Genomic DNA, 22,264 nt, shown 5'->3' with positions numbered 1-22,264 from the left:
GTAGGACTCTACTGATGAAAAATAACAAGGTTTAGGGATCAGGTTTTGTGATGTTCACTTACTGTATCTCTTGAGCATTGAGGAGAACAATCTTTTATATTGCTATTGCAATGCTTCTGAGCTAATGAGGATGAGGTATTTGATCTACAGTAGAGGAAATGCTGTAATCCATATCAAGAAACAATCACAGGAATCATTTATCATATAATGATCTTACATTTTCTTGTTTTCATATAGCAAAATGCTTTTAGCTCAGGTTTGTTTTTTAAATTTGAACAGCCTACACCTATAGATCCTAGTTTAATTCCCCTACAGCAGTGCTACTTTTCAGTGTAGAACAAATCTCCCTTAATCTTCCCATTATGAATCGATTAAACATTTGAGCCCTGGTCATGTTATCATGCAGTAAAAGTGAATTTATCTTCTATAATCCTCATAATGATGTGTACTATACAGTACAGTACATCCATTTGTACAGATATTTAAACTCAAGATCACAATCAAGATTCTCCCAAACTGTCATTTTTCTGTAAAACTGTGCAGAAAAGATGTTGCTATTGAAATCTTCTAAAAGCAATTATATAGAAAATAATTTTCTATTTTTTTAAGACAAAAGACAGATGGAGAGACACAGGTAGAAAAATGTGCAATGTGTTAATGTTTTCTTGACATACTGTACTGTTAGCCTTAGATCTTCATTGACTTATCAGGTGCTTAAATAGGAGAATAAGTGACATTTTGCCTGTCTGAATGACAGCTGGCTGGAAGCAGTTTGCAGAGAAAGTCTTAAGATGCCAGCACAGAAAAACACCCTGAGCTGATTTTGCTTCAAGGCATTATAGTAACCCATTGTTTTATAATCCACTGGAAGTTGTCGCATTTTTATTATGAAAACCCACAGCAGAGGTTCTATGGGACTGTATATAGTCAGGTTTTTAAACTGTCCAACCCTTTGCACATTTGTTATTGATTTACCAAATCCTAATCCTGGTCCAGCTTTGACAGCAGCTAAAGTCTCAATTATACTGTATGCGTCTCTCATTGGGACTGTGTGCAGCATATAGATTGCAAGCTTTAATGTGCTAAGTTCCAATGTTAATTACCACAAAGTCTTAATTTCTTCTGTGGTCAAATACTCTTTTGTGGAATATAAACAATAATTCATCGTTTATTTGTGTCTGTATGTGTGTTTTGTTCTGGCTTGAGTCTTATTTTCAGAGTTTAAAATTCAGGCTATGGATCTTACCATGTCAAAAAAAGTTTCACATCTTTACCAAATTGAATGATGCCACTCAAACATCATTTACAGCATGACTGCAAAGTTGTCATTTTATGTTACACAAACATTTCACATGTTCACAACACTTCCAATAAGCCATAATTCAAAGTGGCTATCGTTTTTTAATTACAAGATATTGCTCTAATTTGTTTTGACTCTCCCAGAAAAAAAGCAGCTGCACAATTGGTCTGATTATTCTCAGGACACAAAAATATCTTTTTAATTTTTTTCCAGCGTATATATTAAGTATAGTGCTTTAAAAATGTGTCCTGTTTAAAAGTGTCAAAGAAATTATGGGGTCATATAGACACCCTACATCTTCATCAACAAATACTGCAAAAACACCTGTTGTACCTGCATGTCAGAATGCCAACCCTTTTTTACAATGGTTTTTAGTGCCATCAGGATTCTATTTTGCCAAGTCACTTGTCAAATAATTGCTCTACATTCTCCTGCCATCACAAAGATTTTTAATTCCCATAGTTCTTAAACAACAAGCGTGGTTAAATACATATTTAGAAACCACATTCTATAGCTACAAATATGTTCATTTTCTACAACTCTTTTCAAGCTAATACCATGCAAAGAAGCTTTTAACGAGCCAGTTAAAGACAGAGGTACATTTAATTGTACCAAACGTAACAAGAGGATGGAATTTCATGTTATGGAAATTAATTCCAACTCCAAGACTCCAACTTTGATAAGTAAGGCACTCAGGTCTCTCATGAATCCCATATACTGTATACCACGATGTAAACTTTAGGTATGTGTGGTACAGCTCTAGACCTAAAGGGCTGCTGTGTACAGACTTTATTTCCAGCTCAGCACTTGATGACCATCTTAATGATGAGCTTTCAGCGGGACCAAGAACACCTGCAGACACACATTTTTGCACTGAAGTTGGACCATGCACTCAAATAAACAGTAGTGATATAAACTGTGCCTAAAATTCGTAGGTAAAAAGAAAAACAGAGGTACAGCTGGAGTTGGTTAGGAATTCATGTTCCAAGCAGTAAGAACAAGGAGCTACAGTATATGTACAGTACACACTAAAAAGTAATACATAGTACTGATTTAATTGAAATAAGGTAAAATTCCTTGTAAGAAGACAGATGCAGAGCAATCTGGTATTATACAGTATCAATCCATCTATTTTCTATCCGCTTCTTTCAATTCAGGGTCATGGGCGAGCAGGAGCCTATTCTGGCAAGCATTGGGTGCAAGGCAGGGTATTATACAGTATAATAAAAATTATTACTGCAAGGCAGCATAAGTACAGTGGTAAATTTTCTGTAATTGTTTGTTATTTTGTTAAAACACAGGAGCTAGAATTAGTTTCTAAGCATCGGTGATTATAATATAATTTAATAAAGGTTCATATAAAAGCCATTAAAGAATGAACTTAATGATAAAATGGCTCCCATGATAAGCTATGAATTAAATATATCAGCCTTGCTACACTGAACATGTTCATTAGCAGTAAATTAGATGCAGCTGGGTTATTCATTAAGCTTTTCTCTGTTTTTAGTCTTTTAGAGCAAAACAATAATTTCCTGTTAAAGAAGATTGAATACAAAACATCAATTTTCTTCATTTTGTATGTAAACACATTTTGGTGTGCAGACCTGCATTTTCTAATTTTTTAAAACCGGCAGAAGTTATTCTGATAACAAAAGGGATTTTGTTTTATTAACCCTCGTATAAGGAATATTTTAAAGCTAATTACAACTGCAGTTCTCAGTTTTAGTCATTTGTGATTAAAAGTATTACAATTTATCTGATATCATGTTGCTAAAGCTTCAGATTAATTTGTAATAGAGAAAACCTGGGCTTACATTACATTATTATATCTAACATTCCACCAGTCACAAATTTACAATTGTATCAAGAAATTATCTTTAAAAATAAAGTGAACTTAAAATAAAAAAAACATACAGAAAATTAAAAAGACTGCACCAATGTTTTTTGTTTTCTTTCAATCAAGAAGTCTAGTGATGTGGATTTTCTTTGATGACTGCATGATCTGAAAATCTGTTAAGCCACAATAATGAAACATTCCTTTAAGAATAACATAGAGCAACCACTCCCTGCCAAGCAGATCAAAATTTCTTTATTAATTGAATTGAGGAATAGATCTACAGTAGGTTGAGCAGAATGGGGCACCATGAAATGAAATACACTCGGATCAGAGCACCTGTATAAAGGAACTTGGGTTTACAATTTCTGGACCAGATCCAGGTTTCTGCACCAGGTGTCAACCAGTGATTCATCAACATCACATCCATCATCAATCTGCCTTTACTTAGAGGTGTTCCATTCATGTACAGTACAGATCAGGTCCAATGTTACTTATCTTGTGAGATAAGGTTTCAGAAAGGCACAGCCTCTAACTCAGAAAGAAATTCTCGGCAGCTTACTGACACAACCAAGGCTGACTCCCTAGCTTTGTTTAAATCCACAAACCAGCTGTACAAATGTGTCTTGAAGAGGCTTGTCGGAAAAGGGGTCACATAAGGTTATCATAGCTGCCTTACCAAAAAATGCCAGGCCTTTTGTGGCTCTCTCAAGCCTTATCATTTGTGAAAATATATTATTTAGATAGCCGTTATTCTTACAGAAGATGACTGCTATTTTTTTCGAATTTTAAATAGAGGTAGTGCAAATGAGAGCAGAGACAGATTAATTTCTGGTCACAAAATATAATCCTCAGACAGATAAAGTGATATAAATAATAATATACATAACAACCCAAAGTTTAGTGAAAATTAAGTCCAGGAGCATTTAGGACAGACACACTTCTTTACAGGCATACTGTTAGGGCAGCCAAGACTAACTATCAGGATCCTGTGTGGAGAAAAGAGAGTGTTTGAGAGAGGGTCGAGACAATAGGCATAAGCAAGGTTGGGGTATCCAAAGCCGAATTGTAAGCCAGGGTCGAGGTCCAGGAACGAGAAACGGGTCAGAATCCAAAGGAATCTTCAAAGAAATCCAATCCAATTCATAAGGCAAAGTCGTGGTCAAAGAACAAGCAGAGAGGTCTAAATCCAAAAGAGATGATCAGAGAAGGCAGCAGAAAACGCGAGGTAGAAGCTCTAGACAAGAAACTTATACCAAGCATAGAGCAGTGCATACAGAAGGTTTAAATATGGTGTGTACTGGATAGGAGATGAGGAACTGCTGTGGGTGATTGTCAACATGTGCGGCGGCGCTTGTAGTTAATAGGTATGCGCTTAAGCTGATTAGCTCGTTTGCGAGAAATACTCCGAAGACCGGTGGTTGTAACACATACAAACTATAGATCCTTAACTATGCTGTTGAAGTATAAAAATCTTTTAGAAATACAGGTACCTTACCTTTAAGAAGATCTTATTTGAATTCTGTATATGTGCACATACTGTATCAAGGAAACTTTTCATTGAAGAGAGAAAATTAGCTTTCTTAAGATTTTTTTAAGTTGACGTTCAATCTATTTGAATCATTATTTTTCTGTGATTTATTATTTTATTGGTGCAGATGTAATTTCGTTACCTTTATAAAAGTACTGTATATACAGTATTTATAAGAGAAAACAGTTGCTCTCAAGAGTGTTATGCACAGTTTTGTCATGTATAGTCAAATACAGTGCTATGTACAATAAAATTATATACAATACACAGATAAGAAATATCCAGGTAAAATTCATATGTCCATGGTTACTGGTTTTCGACACAAAGCTTTCAAAACAGACCGATTAAAAATTGCCATTAGTTCCCTTAGAGGGTTTGCCAGTTGCAAAGAGCTATATATAGTATCTCATTACTAATTATAGAACAAAAAAAATGTGATTTCATAATCAACTTCTGCAGTGTTCTCATGTGTGCTGAAGCTTATTTAAAATGATTTCTTTTAACACATTGCTCCCTAATGCCTAATGACTAATGAGCAGAAAATTCAAAAGTTTAAAGGTAATGTGCACTGATTGAATGCAGTGAGCAGAGTTGGAATAACTTTAGCTGAGCATTTTCCCTCAACTGCAAGCTCTTATTGATTTCTGCTAGGGCCTCTGCTTCCCAGCTATCACACGACCTGATTCCCTTTATTTATTTATTTTATCTGCTTGCCTGCCTGTCTGCCTCTGGGAAGACATTGCATCTCCTGTTGCCTCCAATTATCAACGATGACAGAGATGCCTCAGTGCTTGCCTCAGCTTTTCCTTCTTGGTCTTGCTTTCATCTTTCAGATATCTTGCCTGTGTCAAAAACACCAAGATATCATCCCTCCTTAAATAACATACTGAAAAAAAGAATATGATTTATAACAAAGGTCATTATCACAGAATAACATATATATATATAGCAGTACAGTAATATATATCTATCAGTTTTAAATCAATCTTTTATCTGCTGTTTGCTACAAAGCTCGGTATAAGCTCGGGGGAGGTGTGGCCGAGGCAAACAATCCAGGAGAAAGTCCAAGGGGGGATCCAAACGGAGGAAAAAGTCCAAAACCGGGCGGTCCATCCTAGACAAACAAGATTTAAAAACGGAAACCGGGTCCGAACTGGCAAGGGAACGGGAATGGGAACTAAAACCTTAACGGGACCAGGCGCTTCCAGGTCCTGGAAGAGCCGGAGCCCCCTTAAGGATGAGGGACTACAATCATGACAGTATGCCCCTCCTTTTCAGGGCGGCTCCAAAGCCAAGAAAAAAGGAAAAAAAACACAAAACCAGATGGAGTCCGGGCTGCCAGAGTGCCGTCCGCGGGGTCCAGGTTCAGGCTCTGCGTTCTGTAACGAAAGCGTTCTTTCCGGGCCCTATGCGGACGACACAATCTGGGGTTGAGTGAGAATACACAAGGGAAAAAAGGCATGCAGGAAGCGGGGATGAAAACAGGGGGGCGTGTCCATGAAGTGCTGGTGGTTGGGGGAGGTGTGGCCAAAAAACACCTAGGGAATGCGATCAGACACTGCCACAGCCAGACATGTAAAATCTCTATTTCTTGCAAGGACTATGTACACATTTTGCTGAAATTTGAGGAGGAAACAGTCATTCTTCAAAAGACAAAGCACCTGCCACCAGACACAATAATACAATAATACAATTTGTACAATAATAACTATCAGACTCTTATGCCTCTCTACTTCTTTACATAAGAAGTAGGGCCATTTGGGGCGAAGTGGTGGCTCTGTGGCTAAGGATCTGTGCCTGTGGCTAGAAGGTTGCCAGTTCAAATCCCGCAGCCGGCAGAGGAATCCTACTCTGGTGGGCTCCTGAGCAAGGCCCTCAACCCCAACTGCTCCAAGGGTGCTGTACAATGGCAGACCCTGTGCTCTGACTCCTGACTCCTGGCTCTCTCCCTGTCTGTGTGTCTCATGGAGAGCAAGCTGGGGTATGTGAAAAGATAATTCCTAATGCAAGAAATTGTAAAGGGTTAATAAAGTAATGTTAAATGTTATAATGTCTCATAATTTCAAAAAAGGAAATAAATGAAAGCCAAAACAAACTTACCACAACAAATACAATTTCATATTACATTAAATAGGAATTACATAGTATATATCCATACAATATTACAAATAGAGCTGTCTGGGCTCACTGGTATGGTCACAAAGGTTAGATCCCATAATGTACTAGCTACTGTCTATAATGTCAAAATTACTCTGTCATGGGACATTCCCAGAACATACTGTATGTAAATAGATGCCACTCACACCCTCCAGAGCGGGTCAGTAGAAATCCCCACCTGTATGGTGTTCTAGGAGAAAACCATTAAATCTAATGATTCATTCAGGATTAGAGAGCACAACATTATTATTGTCTAATTGTCACCACAGATTAGAAGTATGAGTAGTCTACTAGGATATTCAGCATGGTGATAACAAAACTACTTATTATATGCTAGAAATTGTGAAGCAACACTGGTGATATTTATAAGTGATACATTTCTTGTATAAGAAATATAATATGTATAATAAGTATAATACATTTCCTGATATAAAGTACTATGGAAAATGTCCCTTGAGTTTTCCTACAAATAAAACACTAGGCGGCTTGCTTTGGCTCTCTAATATATATTTTTCTTCTTTGAAAGATGTTATTGTCTACTGTTCTTAATGTGTTCCACTGTATTAAACAATCTTTAACAGAAAGTGTAATCACTGATGTTAAAACAGACAGCTTTTACTCCCTTAATAAAAGTAAGAGTTGTCTTCAACAACTGCTAGAAATAACCATTTCTAACGTATTCAGTTCCAATAGAGAGCGAAAGGATTGATACTGTATAATTCACACAGACTTGAGAACACACTGGAAAAAGAAAAATACGATTCCACTTGGGAAAGAAAAATAAGTACAGCAGAAACCTACAGTAATAGTAAAAAGCAATGGATACCTCATCCCAGAATTTGGGTTTATGCTTAATTGTGAGTGCGTTTTATAGAAAAACTGTAGATTGGGGTGAGACTGAGACGGGTCTTGGGCCAGTGGTGCAGTGTGTTGGATGCCCAACAATCAAAACTGTCAGAAGGGCGAAGGAGAAGGAGGGAGAAGTGTGGGAGCGAACAGGGAATGTGGAAATACGGAAAAGAAATGTCCTCAGTTGTTCCCAAACCTCCAGGGAGCAGAGGTGACATCAGAAAGAGCCTGAAGACAGAAGCACACATTGTGAGGGCAGCATGGGGCTGGCTCTTTGCCGACATTAGAGAAATGCTTGTTTGAGGTGGAGTGAGGTGGTAGCCAAGAGGCAGTGTCAAGACCTGCAGAAACCACAGGAGAACGTGCAGGAGAGGGCAAAAGATGGAAGATGGAGGAAAGAAGAGTCTGTCGGTAGCATGAGCAAGTGAGAATTGTGTGCTCAGCAGGTCAGCAGGCGAAATATTTTAAGCGTAGAAGAGCAGATGTGGCAGGATTAGGAATATGATCTCCTTATATGAGAACCTGAACTTTTGACTTAAAAAAGACCATTAACCACAACTATTTTATTTAATTACAGTTAAAAATGGTAAAATTAATTAGTGAAATTAATCTAGTGTAATTGCAAAGACACCTAATTGAATTTAAAAGGGAGGTGTGTTGTTGTAAAATAAAATGATAAAATACAAAAATTGGGAAATGCTGAGTGTTTATATCTATATACAGTACAAATATAGATGTGTCACATACTGTATAGACACATGTAGACTTTAAACCAAAGGATGGAATGTTAAAACATTTGTATAATGCACTATAAGACCTCATTGAACGACTCTATACAATTTTCACAACATTACAGAAGATATTGCTACTCTGGAATCAGTCCAGAGAAAAGCAACCTGGTACATTAAGGCACTTAAGGGAATGTCCTACACTGACAGTCAGAAGGAACTTCAAAGAGAACTTCAATATAGAAGACTACAAGGCAATGTTTTCAGAATAAACACTACAACTTAATTCAGAGGACACAAATGGAAATTACACAGACGTACATATAAGTGCAACTGGTTTAAAATTGAGAACAGGAGACTTTTCTTTACCCAAAGAGTAAAGGGCTGTGGGAATTTGGAACAAATGTCTCAGCCATGTTGTTTAAACTGATACCCTGGCTTTTTTAAAGAAACAACTGGCTGAATTGTCAATCAGCTAATAACCACCAAATGGACTACATGGACTGAATGGTGTCTTGTTTTGCAACCTATCTTTGTTCTTAGGCTTTGTTCAAAATATTTTCTGAGAGAAAGCACATTTATTGCTAAGTTTATTTATATTAATGTTTACTATGAATTATTTGTGTAGCTATGGGCATCTCAATCTCAATCACTACTAATATTTTCTTATATCCAAATTTCCTTCCCTGTTCATTGGAGGCAATGAACTCTGAATATATTCAAAGGTAAGTGTACACATATCCCTAAGGCCTAACTTGTACATGTAAACTGCTAATGTCGATGTCTGAACATTGAAGTGTTATTAAGTTTGGGATGTTTTTTTTTTGTCCAGACAAAAGCTAATTTTATTGCAAAACACATCATGTGAACTTTTTGATTTTGCAAAATGATATTAGTGTAACTGTCTATTGTACTACTGTATATCTAAAAGTACTAATTCAAGAAATGCATTATCACCCATGATTGGGACATATCTATGTTTAAAAAAAAACTGCATCAAAAAATGTTTCGTTGTTCAATGATTGCCATACTGTCAAATTGTTTAAATTGCAGTGTTAACATATACTGCTGATGGAATATAAATGTTATAGCAAAATTGCCTTTTAAGCTTAAGCAGAAATGAACAATAGTTATACCAGCGTTCAAGAAATGGTGTAGTCTGTTACTGTAAGTAAAATTGAATCAGCAGTGAAATTTAAAAAGAAATTAAATTTGATACAGAAATTATACAATAACTGCAAAACAATTAAATCTGAAATGTTATTTGCAGTAAAGCACCCATATTATTTATTTTCTCCTGGGGAACTCTTCAAAAACTTCAATCAAAATCCAAGGATGCTTGTGCATTCTCAATCACTACAAATGTTTTCCTATATCCTAATTTCATTCCATGTTCATTTGAGGTTATTTTTCAAAAAAAGAAAACAACATTTCTCGAGAACAGCTAGAGATTTGTGTACATTCAAAGGCAAGTAAACTCTACATGTATCCCTACATGTCCACTGCTAATGTCTTTTTGTTTCTGAACATTGAAGTGTTATTTAAATATTCGGTAGCTACAGGAACCTTCTGAATATTCAAAGAATTAAATTGTGTTTTTAAGGAATTAAATCAATGTTTTACTCGAATTCTTCTTAGGCTGCATTGCAGTTCAGGCATCAGGCATTAATTCATTGAGTTATTTCTTCAATTTTCTTCCATTTTCTTTACTGTTCCCCAAAAAAAGAGTGGTTGGTGGTAGCCCAAAATTTAGCCAATACACCATGTGGTTTTCTGCCCATTGCTTGCCAGGGTTCGTGCCTAGATTGCCCAAATTTTAATTTGGACCCACATGTGCTACAAAATACAGAAACTGAATTGATGGATCAGACAGGGAACTTATTCTTACCCATTAGCTAAATAATGCTAATCATTATTCATGATAAATAAATCTATCTAGACAACAGCAGAATAAAACACTACCTTAACCATCTGTTCGACCCATTTCAGGAAGCTTAAATCCTACCCGTTTCATGTTAGAAGGGGAGGTCAGAGTTAATTAAAATGCAATGAGGATGACAATAACAAGGAGGCCATTACCTGTTTTAGCTCACAAGCCTGTGCTTCTCTATCAGTCTCAATACTCCCTTATTAAAACACTGATCATTCTCGAAGCAAAAAAGACCCAAAACTGATTAGAAACAAATGTTGACACAGTCTTTATTCTCTGTTTAAGTCTCAGGAGCTATTTATCAACCTGATGGTAGCTGTGGGAGGATGCCTGATGATCTCCAGTGTGGTGATAAATGAACAGTAGAACATTCTTCAGTCCAAAGAATTTAACATTCAGACAGAAGAATGTAACAGCTGTTTCACTGTGACATTTATTATATGAAACTGGCAAACTAAATCATCTTTACAGACGCAGAAGACCCAAGATGGGGTGATAAGAAGACTTCTACCTTCATTATTTTTGGAATGCTGAAGAAGCATCTTCATGTCTACTATTTTCTGTTACTATTACAGCCTTCCCCCATGTTCCAAAAATGTTGCAGGGTGAAACAAATTAGTTGTAAACCACGCTCCTTCTGGAAAGTATGAGGTGGAAGGAATCCACATGCAAACCCAAAGATTTGTTTTTCTTCTCTCAATGAAAATGACAAAAAAGCCTACCTTTTTATTGCCTTGTAGCAAATGATGACCATTAACAGAAGGAACAGCCCAGTAGCACATCCCACCGTGCCTATAATAACAATTTCTTTCCACCAGGGCTTCATCTGAGGCACACTGGGTTCAGGTGCTACAAGAAGACAGGACAAGAAAAAAAGTTTAGAAAAAAATGTTCCAGAAACCAGCTGTTAGGAATACAAAACAGATGAAAACATGTATTAAAAAATATCCCAGGCCACTGTACACCCATTACCCATTTGATTAAAATTCTAACATGAAGCTGACTTGTCAATTTAAACATGGGGCTTACATTTAATGAAAGCTTTTCAAATTTGTGTATTGTGTAATTTCCCTGTTTACCCTCTGAGCAGGACAAGTAAGTAGTCAGTTAATGCTTTCATCACACTATCCTAGGAGCACACTTGTTACTCATACGACATTACATTGGAAAACTGAAATGTACAGTATAGGAAGCTGTACAGTATGTGTGCTGATGCTGAATTAAAAGTCAAGCAGTTTTTTACACATAAGATAAAATCCTATGAACAATTTATACATATCTAAATATTAGAAGTGATGCTTCAGATCATGCAATTTTCTTCTACTGGCAATGACATTTCTGTTCATATCAAGCTCATTATGCCACCACTGCAGTTTGGCATTTTAAAGGAAAATATTATTCAATACTTGTCAAACTGGTCAGGCTCAACACAAATCATGTACTGTATATGCATTTTGAGTGAAACAGAAGTTTTTTTACAACAAATTCTTAATTTATACATAAAACTAGAATAGCAAGAACAACCTTTAATTGTCAACATCATCAACAGTTCCTTTCACTTGGTGTGGTCCTTACTGCATCTATCACTCCTGTTCTGAAGAAACCAGGCTTGGACTCTGATAGAATGAATAACTACAGACCAATCCCTTATTTATCATTTCTACCAAATGTTTTAGAGCATGTGGTTGCACCTCAACTACATCAACTCCAGGCACATATGATAACAAATGACTTGTATGAATGACTTGTTTATCCTTTTGCTCCTTGATCTTAGTGCTGCTTTTGATACAGTAAATCATTCAATGTTGTTTAGTTGCTTGCAGACATTCTTGTCTATCTTGGTATTTTCTTTAATGATTTCTGTTCTTATCTGACTGGCAGGCAGCATTTTGTCTCCCTTGGTCCTCATAAATCCCCCATGGCCCCAGTCAATCACAGTGTGCCTCAGCGTTCAGTCTTGGGCCCTTTACCTTTTATTATTTATATACTACCTCTCGGCCAAATTATACGCAAATATGGTCTTCAGTTTCACTGCTATGCAGATGATACTCAGATTTATGTTAAAACTTCTTCCCCTTCTGGTCTCCCACCTTGGTCACTTATCTCTTGTTTGCGTGACATCAAATTCCCTGAAGCTAGTGATAGTGATAAAACAGAAATTCTACTGGTTGGCAGCAAATCTCAATTGGATAAACTTAAGGATTTCACAGTAATGGCAGATGGCTTCCCTGTTAACACGTCAGCCATAGTCAGGAATCTGGGAGTCACACTTGATCCTCTCCTGTCTTTTGAGCCACATTTCTTTCACCTTAGAAATATTGCCCGCATTAGGAAATGTTTATCAATGTCTGATGTTGATTGCCTGATCCATGCATTTATAACAAAAAGGCTTGATTTATCCAACTCTTTGCTCTATGGGCTCCCTAACTCTCTTCTCAACAAATTGCAATATGCTTAAAACTCCAACTTCTTCTCCTACTCTAAAGTCTCTTTGGTTGCCACATATTCAATACAAGATCCTGTTACTGACTTTCAAGGCTCTGAAAAGGCTCTGGATCCATCGATACATCTCTGAACATCTCCAGTGTTGTGCAATGACCTTCCTCAGACTTTAGAGAGACAACATCTGTAACTCTTTTGAGTTATCTAAACTTAAAACTTACCTTTTTACCAAGGTCTACGTACGTCTGATTGCCTACAGTCAATTTGTAAAAACCTGTATGCTTTTTGTTTTTTTTTGTCTTTTTTTAACTTTTCTTATCTTTTTCTTTATTCAAGATGTACAGTACACCATTCTTGGGTTTGGAAAGGTGCTTTCTAAAGAAAAGTCATTATTATTAATTATTACTTCAATGCCAGGTTTAAACTGATTTAATAAGACCAGAGACATTTACTTCTAATTTCCTTTTAAAGATTAAAAAGGCAATTTTTCATTGTAAAATGGTTTTAAAATTTTCTACCACCTATCGCAAATCTTTTTGAGGAATGCACAGATATACAAAGCTGCTAAATATTTTAGACCTCAAGAGGCATTTTATTTGCCTCATGCCACCACAGCTCCAGTTTGATTTATTACAACTTTCTATACAAGTGCTTTTCTTGTACTTCAGTGTAAACATACTGTGGAGCATTACAAAGTTTAAAATGTCAATTAAAATTGCTTTACTCAAAAATGTAATATACAGTATAACAGTGGTTTGCACCACATTAGTTCAGAGACTAATGGAGTAGTAACTCACAAGTCTCCAGAAATAAGACAAAATTTCTCACCTCTAGACTGGCAATGTCTAAAACCAGTTTTACATTGCTGTAGCTTACCTTTATTAGATTTCTTACAAAGCAAACAGTGGCTCTTTTGCATTGCCATTCTGATTAATATTTTATTATTCAAAGCAGGATTTATTTTCACAATAATCACAAGAAAAATCTTAGTTTTTCTTTTAAAAGTGTGATTACTTCAAACTGGGTAGTTCAGACATATACTGTTGAAAAACTCTACAACTCACATTAAGAAAATGGACAGAAAACAGCTAAGCTGCTGTTAACTGTTTAACAACAGCAATCTCAGTTTGTGAAAGCGTACTGTATAATGTGATACCTGACCCCAGTAATCACCGATCTAGGTGACAACTGGGGATGGGAAGGTCAGAAGATGTTAAATTCATTGGCATTGATTTTCCACAAAAATGAAAATAAATGACTATTAAATGCACTACAGAACCTTTCCTCATTTCCAAATAAGCATATTATTGATTGTAAGAAAACTCTAGAGACAAGAAGCACATTGTTGCTCTCCAAATTTAATTACTTCCCAAATTATACTACTTAACTATCGACATACATCGTTTTAAAATTTAAAAACTTCTGCAGAAAAGCTGAAGGAATCTTAGACCATTTCTTTAAACACTTTTAGTTTACTGACAAAGAAGCTACATTACTGTATTCTGTGCTTTCTTTCATTACGTTCTTTACTTTAAGGGGACTGCAACACTAGTTTATAATAATAATAATAATAATAATAATAATAATAATAATAATAATAATAATAATAATTATTGCTTACCCTTATATAGCGTTTTTCTGGACACTCCACTCAAAGCGCTATATAAGTGTACCCAATGTGCAGCATCCACCTGGATGATGCGACGGCAGCCATAGTGCGCCAGAACGCTCACCACACATCAACTATCTGTGGGGAGGAGAGCAGAGTAATGTAGCCAATTCATAGAGGGGGATTATTAGGAGGCCATGATTGGTAAGGGCCAACGGGAAATTTGGCCAGGACGCCGGGGTTACACCCCTACTCTTTTCGAGAAACGCCCTGGGATTTTTAATGACCACAGAGAGTCAGGGCCTCGGTTTTACGTCTCATCCGAAGGACGGCGCCTGTTTATAGTATAGTGATTATATAGTACAGTATATAATTATGTACAGTATATATAATTTTGACATTATATATAATAGAATGTAATAAAAGTGTTGCAGCTTTTATAATGAATCAACAATGCTGAGTGCATTTCAAACCACAATGACACTACCAAGTAAATGGTAACATGTACAATCTCCAATTAACTTCACAAAAGAGATGAAGTTTCAATTTATGCATAGCGCCATCATTGTTTTGTGATTGAGAGTGAGGCCACAACATTTCCAGTGACATGAAAGTGACCCTATTACATTGCAAACATGCTTTAGACCAAGTGAAGTTTGCTAATTTCAAATATTTTCATTAAACCGACACATATAAGGTGAGATGTTTTTTAGATACTTTATCTAAGTATTGCAAGAAAGAGCAACATGCCAACCAAATAAAAGACACTCATACAGTATTAATTTTCAAGTTTGACAAACGTGTTCCATCATTTACATTAATTACATTGGATATATTCTAGTAGGACTTTTTTTGGAGGAATTGCTGAGCCATAGTCCATGCCATTGCCTGAGCAGCTCATTTTCGAGTGCAACTTAATTGAATTCAGTGTATCAACTTCGAGATGGTTTTGCAGACAAATACTACTTATTTGTTAACTCTGCATGCAGATCATATTCAGACATTTCTGGGGTGAAATGTCTTCTGCACAACCTGTACTTATTTGATTGTACATCACACTGAATCTCGACAAGAAACTTGTCGATGGGAACGACATTAGTGCCCAAGTTTATTACCCATCTATTGGATAATTAAATATTCCTTGGAAAAGGAAACAGTTTGACTTTCTGCTGATCTGTTCCCTGTTTTGTGTGTGACCACTATGTTCTGAACAGCAAAATGCTCAACAGTGAGGCATCTTTAACAATATATACAGTACAGTACTTGAGTTCGAAAAGGAAAAACAGGTTTTAACGTTATTGGGAGACCATGTTTCTCATTTGCTTACAGCAACTAGTGAGCAGGAAGGGTCACTTTCATGTCACAATTTGCACTAACTCTCGCTTTAGCCTGTGGTAAGACCAGGGGTTTCCTGTCTGCCAGTGACAACAAAGTTCACGATTTTGCACTCGATTTGAAATGTGTAAACTTTTGCAGTATTGTCAATTGATCTATTTTGTTACCTACATTTAATAAACGGTCTGAGAAATTGGGACTGCAGTTCCCATTTAAGACACAGCAAGTACATGTAAGAATGGTTATTAGAGAAGTCCACTCATCCTCACTGATGGCTATTATCATAAACTCATCAATGATCAGTAAAGCTGCTTATTCCTTGTCAAGGTCTTGGCATCCCAGATCCTATTCCAGAAGCATAAGGCATAAATCCCAGTAGCTGTAATTGTAATTAATAAATACATCCAATACAAGGGCCCATAAATAGGTATGACCCACTTTGCAGTGGTCACAAACTAAGAAGAACCTCATTAAAAATAAATTTGAGGCATTAACATTTTCAGACAGAAAATTAACAGGCATTAAATATTCCAGACAGAAATTTTCCATTGTCAAGGTATTCTTTGCATGTCTGTATGGTCCAATAGAGGTCAGGGAGTACTATTTGCATATGTACTATTTATGCAAACAAAATGCAATGACAAATTTTAAAGAAATCACACAGTATAAAATTTAATAGTTAATTAAAATTCTGGGATTTCACTGCCAATACACATGTAATTATTTTCTTTGAATGTGGTATGAACTGATAGGATAGCAGCTTCCTAATGAGCATTTACAGTGCAATCCTAATTCTTACTAAGGACTGCAAGTTTTTTAAAGAAAGGTTTGAGTTTATAACACATACTTTAGGTGTTTTGGACAAAGAAAACAAATACAGTATGATGTGGGGAACTTTTTCTGTTGTATTATAAACAGGACAATGAAAAATACAAAACACTTAAAAAAACAAACAACTTTCTAATTGTGCTATAAAAAGTACTCTTTGGATTTCGAAAATAAATAAAACAAGGCTACCAATTAAAGCAAAAATACTGCATTTGGGAATGGTTTTGAGAAGATTAATTGAACAAGTCCCACACAATTATTAGGTCTACTGTACACTTAGAGTTGTAGACCGATGGAAAAACCATTCCTGCAGTTTGCAGCATTCATGCAGTTTATTTGCATTTGCCTATTTGGAATAAAACATATATCTTTATGAGCACCAATAAACTAGATAAAAAAATAATGAATGGAAGAATAAAACTATTACAGGTTAAAAATCCTTTATCCAAAATTTCAAAATCCGAAAACCTCCAAAATCCGAAACTTTCCAGCTCACAGTGATGTCATTGCTGACGTACCCTCTCCCTCAAGTTTCTCGGACCTGATGTAGTTGTAATGTCTGGGGCTGCATTTAAGTTTGTAAGCAGTGATCATCATGTTTGTTTTGTACAGCAAGTACAAAATGTTATTTTTACGTGAGATCTTAATTTCACCTCCATGTATGAGTGCAACTTGACTAGCGTCATTACTTGTACATTATTTTAAAAATAAAATGCTGACTTTTTTCAGTTTTCATTTTATTTACCTTTAATGATATTCAATGCTTTGTTTTTATACCTTACATAAAACTTAATACCTGTACAGTAAAAAATAAAATACAAATGGCATATGTGTACTGTAAAACTACATCCAGGGAATATGTATAAGCTATATTATGAAATGTAAATGGATATCGTGTTTAGACGTGGGTCCCATCCCCAAGATGTCCCATTTTATAGATGCAAATATAAAAATATTCCGAAATCCGAAAAAATCCGAAATCCGTAACACTTTCGGTCCCAGGAATTTCGGATAAGGGATTCTCAACCTGTATTTGCACATTCATTGTCTGCCTGAAACACAAATCTCCTCGCTTGTTGAGAATATTAAGGAATTCTATGTAAATATATGTACAGAACTAGTCACCTGTTGATCTATTCTAAAAACATCCCCAAACATTATTTTTTAGATATGCCATTATTTTTATGTAGAACTTTAAAAGTAAAACAGCATTTAATCCTACAGATTATGTTTATTTAACAGACGTTCAGGAGGAGGTCAAATTCTAATGTCACAGCTCTGCTCCTCTATGCATAAATCTCCCTGGCTGTACACATCTTGTGCATCTATGTGCATCTTTTCTAGCTCTCCTCTCACCCTTCAGGCAAATTTCAGCAAGCGATACAGTGATCCTCTTCCAGTCTTAAACTAGCCAGTCCTGCTAGTGCTGCTGTCTTCTGCTGACTCACATTCTGTCACCTGCATCATACATGTGTGTCATTCATTCATGACCCATGTTCCTCTTGAACACTGCATATCTGTGTCTGCTTGATCAAACAAGCTCAAGCCTGCATGACTCATTTCTCATTCATTCCATGCAACAAACACATTCTATGTGGACCCTTGAAACTCTGCAGCTGAACTGAGTTGCTCTTAACTCCATATTCAAAATATGTGTGTTTTGACAATCCTTTAGGTTGGTTGTGACAGTGCTGGTTGTCATTTCCTCAGCAAGGTGACTTAACTAAACTATTAATTATGCTAAACTTTCACATTTTTTGGCTCGTTTCATCAATATTAAAATGTGACCTGAACAGCAGTTCAGGAGGAGGTCAAATTCTACTGTTACATCTCATCTTCTCCACATATAAATACTCAGGACATTTTGTAGAATTTCCCAAATTTTTAAAGTATACTCTCAATGCTTGCAAGGCAACCAAAGTTGGAATTTGTCTAAGAATATACTGAACAGATACAGCAGCTCCCAAATTAATCAGAACTCTGCTGGATATGATGTGTGTTTATCCTATCCTATCCAGTTAAAAAAGCAATAAAATAAAATAGAGTGGAATCAATGGTCAGTGACCTTAACTTCACAGTATGGGGGAGGCAATAAAAAACAACAACAAGAAAGCCACTGTATGTTCACAGTACCTTCTGCTTTCCTTACTGGACACAGTTGCAGGGGGGACTGAGACTCAGAAACCCAGAACTCTACCAACTCCAAGACCAGACTCCCAGCGTTTGATGAAACCCTGAGCTTCACTGGTCATAGTGGAAGTTGTGTTCTTAACACTCCACCATGACCTTTAAACCATTACCTACAACCACCAAACGAAAACCATAACCTGGAGACCACAAACCATAAACCAAATTGTAGAAACATGACTCATCACCCACCAGAACCCCTTACTCTCCGTAAAAAAAAAAAAACTAAAGAATCCTACATCCAAATATCAATTTCTTTTGTATGAGTTTCTCTAGGTTTGTAGTTACCAGTATTTTTCCTCCAGGGAAAACTCTTCGTGCACTGAGGGATTCTTCTTCCAAAGTGACCTGTCAATGGGAGTACTCCCAGGCTATTATCTCTATGCAACCAGAAGGCTTACAGACTGCAGAGTTCCCAAACACCTGACCAGCAGACTTACAGTATGCTAAAGGACATTTTCTGTATGAAATAGTTTTAACAATACACACTACTAGGCAATAATTGCTTGGATGGTATTCCAAGTTCTTTCGTTTCTTTCATCAATATAACATCAAGCGTTTGTTCCAGAGAGATAACTTTTGTTTTCTTTTCACTTCAACACACACACACACACGTAGAACATTTCATACCTTTGCCACTCACTGTAACAGCAATATGTCTATCAATGTTTCTAAGGAATGAAAATATAGTAGCTGACCACAGATACACAACTTTGATGCATATGCAGGTTAGACAAGGTTTGATGCCAATGTGTGAAAGAATACGCCAGCAACTCGCACTCTAGCAGAAATGACTGTACTGTGCTATGAATGGAAGCAAAAGCAGTGGGAAATGGCATCTTGTGCAAACCCTACAACAGGTAGCAAAGAATATGAAAAGCACTTACAGTTTTCCCAAAAACAATCCTCAATATTTTAGAATATTAGACAAATAATTGGTTAACACGGTTGTACAACAGCACAGTGCACTCAAAAGATCATTTAGAAACTTGGATTAGAAGGAAAGCCATGCTGTTAATGACAGAGTGATACAAGTAAAAGAGTAGAAAAAATTATAATTGGCAGCAAAAAGGGCGTACTGGGTTGAAACCACAGTTCTGTAACATGGAAGTCTTTTAAAAACAAAGCCACCTTTTAGTCAATTAGATTAGGTCAAGCTGTCTTAGAGGTTGATGCTATCCTGTAGCTTTGGTGAAATGAAGTGCTTTGGAAGTGGGAGGAGAAACAGTTCTGGTTTCTGCATTTCAACAACCTGATCTTGAAGACTTGTGAATCCCACAATCCCTGGACAGGAGGAGGATAATGACCCTGTATTGGATGAGGAAGTATTGTATTGGAAGATTGGATGGATGGGTGGAACAGATCTTGTAACAGTAGGAACACATTTTTGCATTTATAACAAGGAAAAAGGTGTCATAACCCACATAATTTTGGTTACAAAAAAAACTTTAAACACACAGCACACAGCAGATTATACTGTTGGATAATTTGCTTCATTCGCTTAGAAGAAAAACGGGTGTTATAAACCATACAGATCTGAGGAGAACTGATTTCAAATTCTTTTCATGTTTTTCACCTTTGGCCACAATACTTCTACAGTTCACCCCTGTAGGCGTCAATATGAGTCATCTCTATGTCATTATGAATGAGTGTTCAAGGTTAACCTTTTTGTCCAAATTAACCCACTACAGTCACCTACACTATAGACATTGTGTTTTCTGATTGATAAATTCTGTACATCTGTCTTTAGTTCCAATGCAGCCTGTTTTCTTTATGAGTTGGGTTTGGTTGCCTGTGATGTTTTCTACATGCATATCTTTGGGAATGTTGTATGTTTCTGGGTGGGCAAGTGTGCATGCAGTGCTTAACAGATGGGGTCTATTTCCAGGTGCTGTTCTGTAAACACATGTATTGCACATAAAGCAGGCACTCCTTCTGTTCAGCTTTTGTTGGTATAATGGTTTTTTATTTCAAAATCAGTTTGTGAAATATTATACATCTTATTATAACTCTGCTTCTGCTATGTATTCTCTTGACAAACAATATAATATGGCCTCAAAATAAAAACTGTGCATGACAAACACAAAATGATGGCCTGATTATTCAATGAAGAATTTAATCAAGTGTCTGGTACTGTATGTTTCAAGCAGCCAATTAACCACTTTGTTGTTTTAAGGAAAACACAGTTTTATGATCCTGGTAGGATGATCTGTTAAAATTGTACAATGCACTAGTAAGGCCTCGTTTAGAACATTGTGTACAATTGTGGTCTGGTCAATGTATTACAAAACAGGCATAGCTGTTCTGCAATCAATCCAGGGAAGAGGATTGAGATAAATTCCCAAGATTAAGGAAATGCTGTACACTCACAGGAAAAAAACAACTGAGCCTTTCTACTTTTGAACAGAGTATCTAAAGGGATAGATCAATGCATTCAACATCATTGGTGACACTGACAAAATCAACCAAATGGACTTCTTCAGAGACAGCAGTCAAATACAAATGACAGAATCACAGAATAAGAGGTACTTTCTACAGCAAAGTTATGGTATACCCAGCCATGTTGTTGAAACTGGAACCTGGGCTTCTTTCAAAAATTGGCTGGATAAATTAAATTCTAACTGCAAAACTGCTAGTTGTTCTAACTGCTAGCTGGTCTGAATGCCTTGTTTTGTCTGTAACCTTTCTTATGATGTTACAGTATGTGAACCAAGGCATGGAATTTGAATTTGAAGACTCTGATGATTGAGGGCTTTTAAGAATGACTGAAGACATTATTTGAGGAATAATTCATTCCTCATTCATCCATCCATCCATTTTCTAGCCACTTTATCCAATTCAGGGTCACGGGGGAGCCAGAGGTTAACTTGGCAAGCAACCAGAGCAAGGCGAACACATCCTAGATGGGACACTAGTCCATCATATCCATTCCTCATTGATTTTGTTATTTTATTGGGTTCCAAAGTCCACCCCCTTGCCATTGTCATGGAAACTGGGAAATGACTAATGCTGGGTGAAGATTAATAGGGTGATGTACAAAAAAACTCCTTCAGTTCTGGAGCCATTTCGGTTCCGGGAAAGTTTGTCAGGATTCCTGCATCCTGCATGCTCTGGGCTATGGTAACCAAGTCTTCAAAGGCTTCAAACAAGTGGAGGTCTGCAATCTAAATAGCTATTGTCATTGATGAAGGCGTCAACAGAAAAAAAAGGCAATTATCTTGGTCTCCAGTGCCACTGAATCATGGTCATGTAATGTCAAAATATGTGTGCAAGCTAGTGTGTAACAGTTTCTCCACAATGTAACACACAGCTGACATGAAGTATACAAACATGAAGAAATTCATAATCAACTTTAGCTCTTGGGGGATTATGGTCTTTGACCAAAGAAATTGGAGGAAATGGAGGAAGAATATATGAGAAGCAGCTCAGCAATTTGAGACCCAAAGAATTAGATCAAGGAAACCAGAGAGTTTAATAAGGTCCACCATGACAGGACTGAGCAGTCCATTAGTAGTTTTCTAACAAGACAACTCT

At 36.5% G+C, this 22,264-nt stretch overlaps 1 protein-coding gene across 3 annotated transcripts in view; it reads right to left on the bottom strand.

The window, feature by feature from the left end:
• The window catches only part of LOC148653500 (proline-rich membrane anchor 1-like), an 82,130-nt gene that overhangs the window by 21,275 nt on the left and 38,591 nt on the right, over positions 1–22,264 (bottom strand). For 2 of the 3 annotated variants that reach the window (XM_088648579.1, XM_088648580.1), the window contains exon 3: positions 11,052–11,178. In XM_088648579.1, the coding sequence (XP_088504705.1) occupies positions 11,052–11,178 (127 nt within the window). Of the gene's footprint in view, positions 1–3,012; positions 5,508–11,051; positions 11,179–22,264 lie in introns of those variants that run through there. The other variant, XM_088648581.1, reaches the window with a different exon arrangement.

The sequence above is a fragment of the Lepisosteus platostomus genome, chromosome 10, assembly GCF_059453375.1.
Source record: "Lepisosteus platostomus isolate fLepPlt1 chromosome 10, fLepPlt1.hap1, whole genome shotgun sequence".
NCBI lineage: Eukaryota > Metazoa > Chordata > Actinopteri > Semionotiformes > Lepisosteidae > Lepisosteus > Lepisosteus platostomus.
Note: the sequence above shows the minus strand (reverse complement) of the source record. Positions and strands in the feature narration are given on the sequence as shown.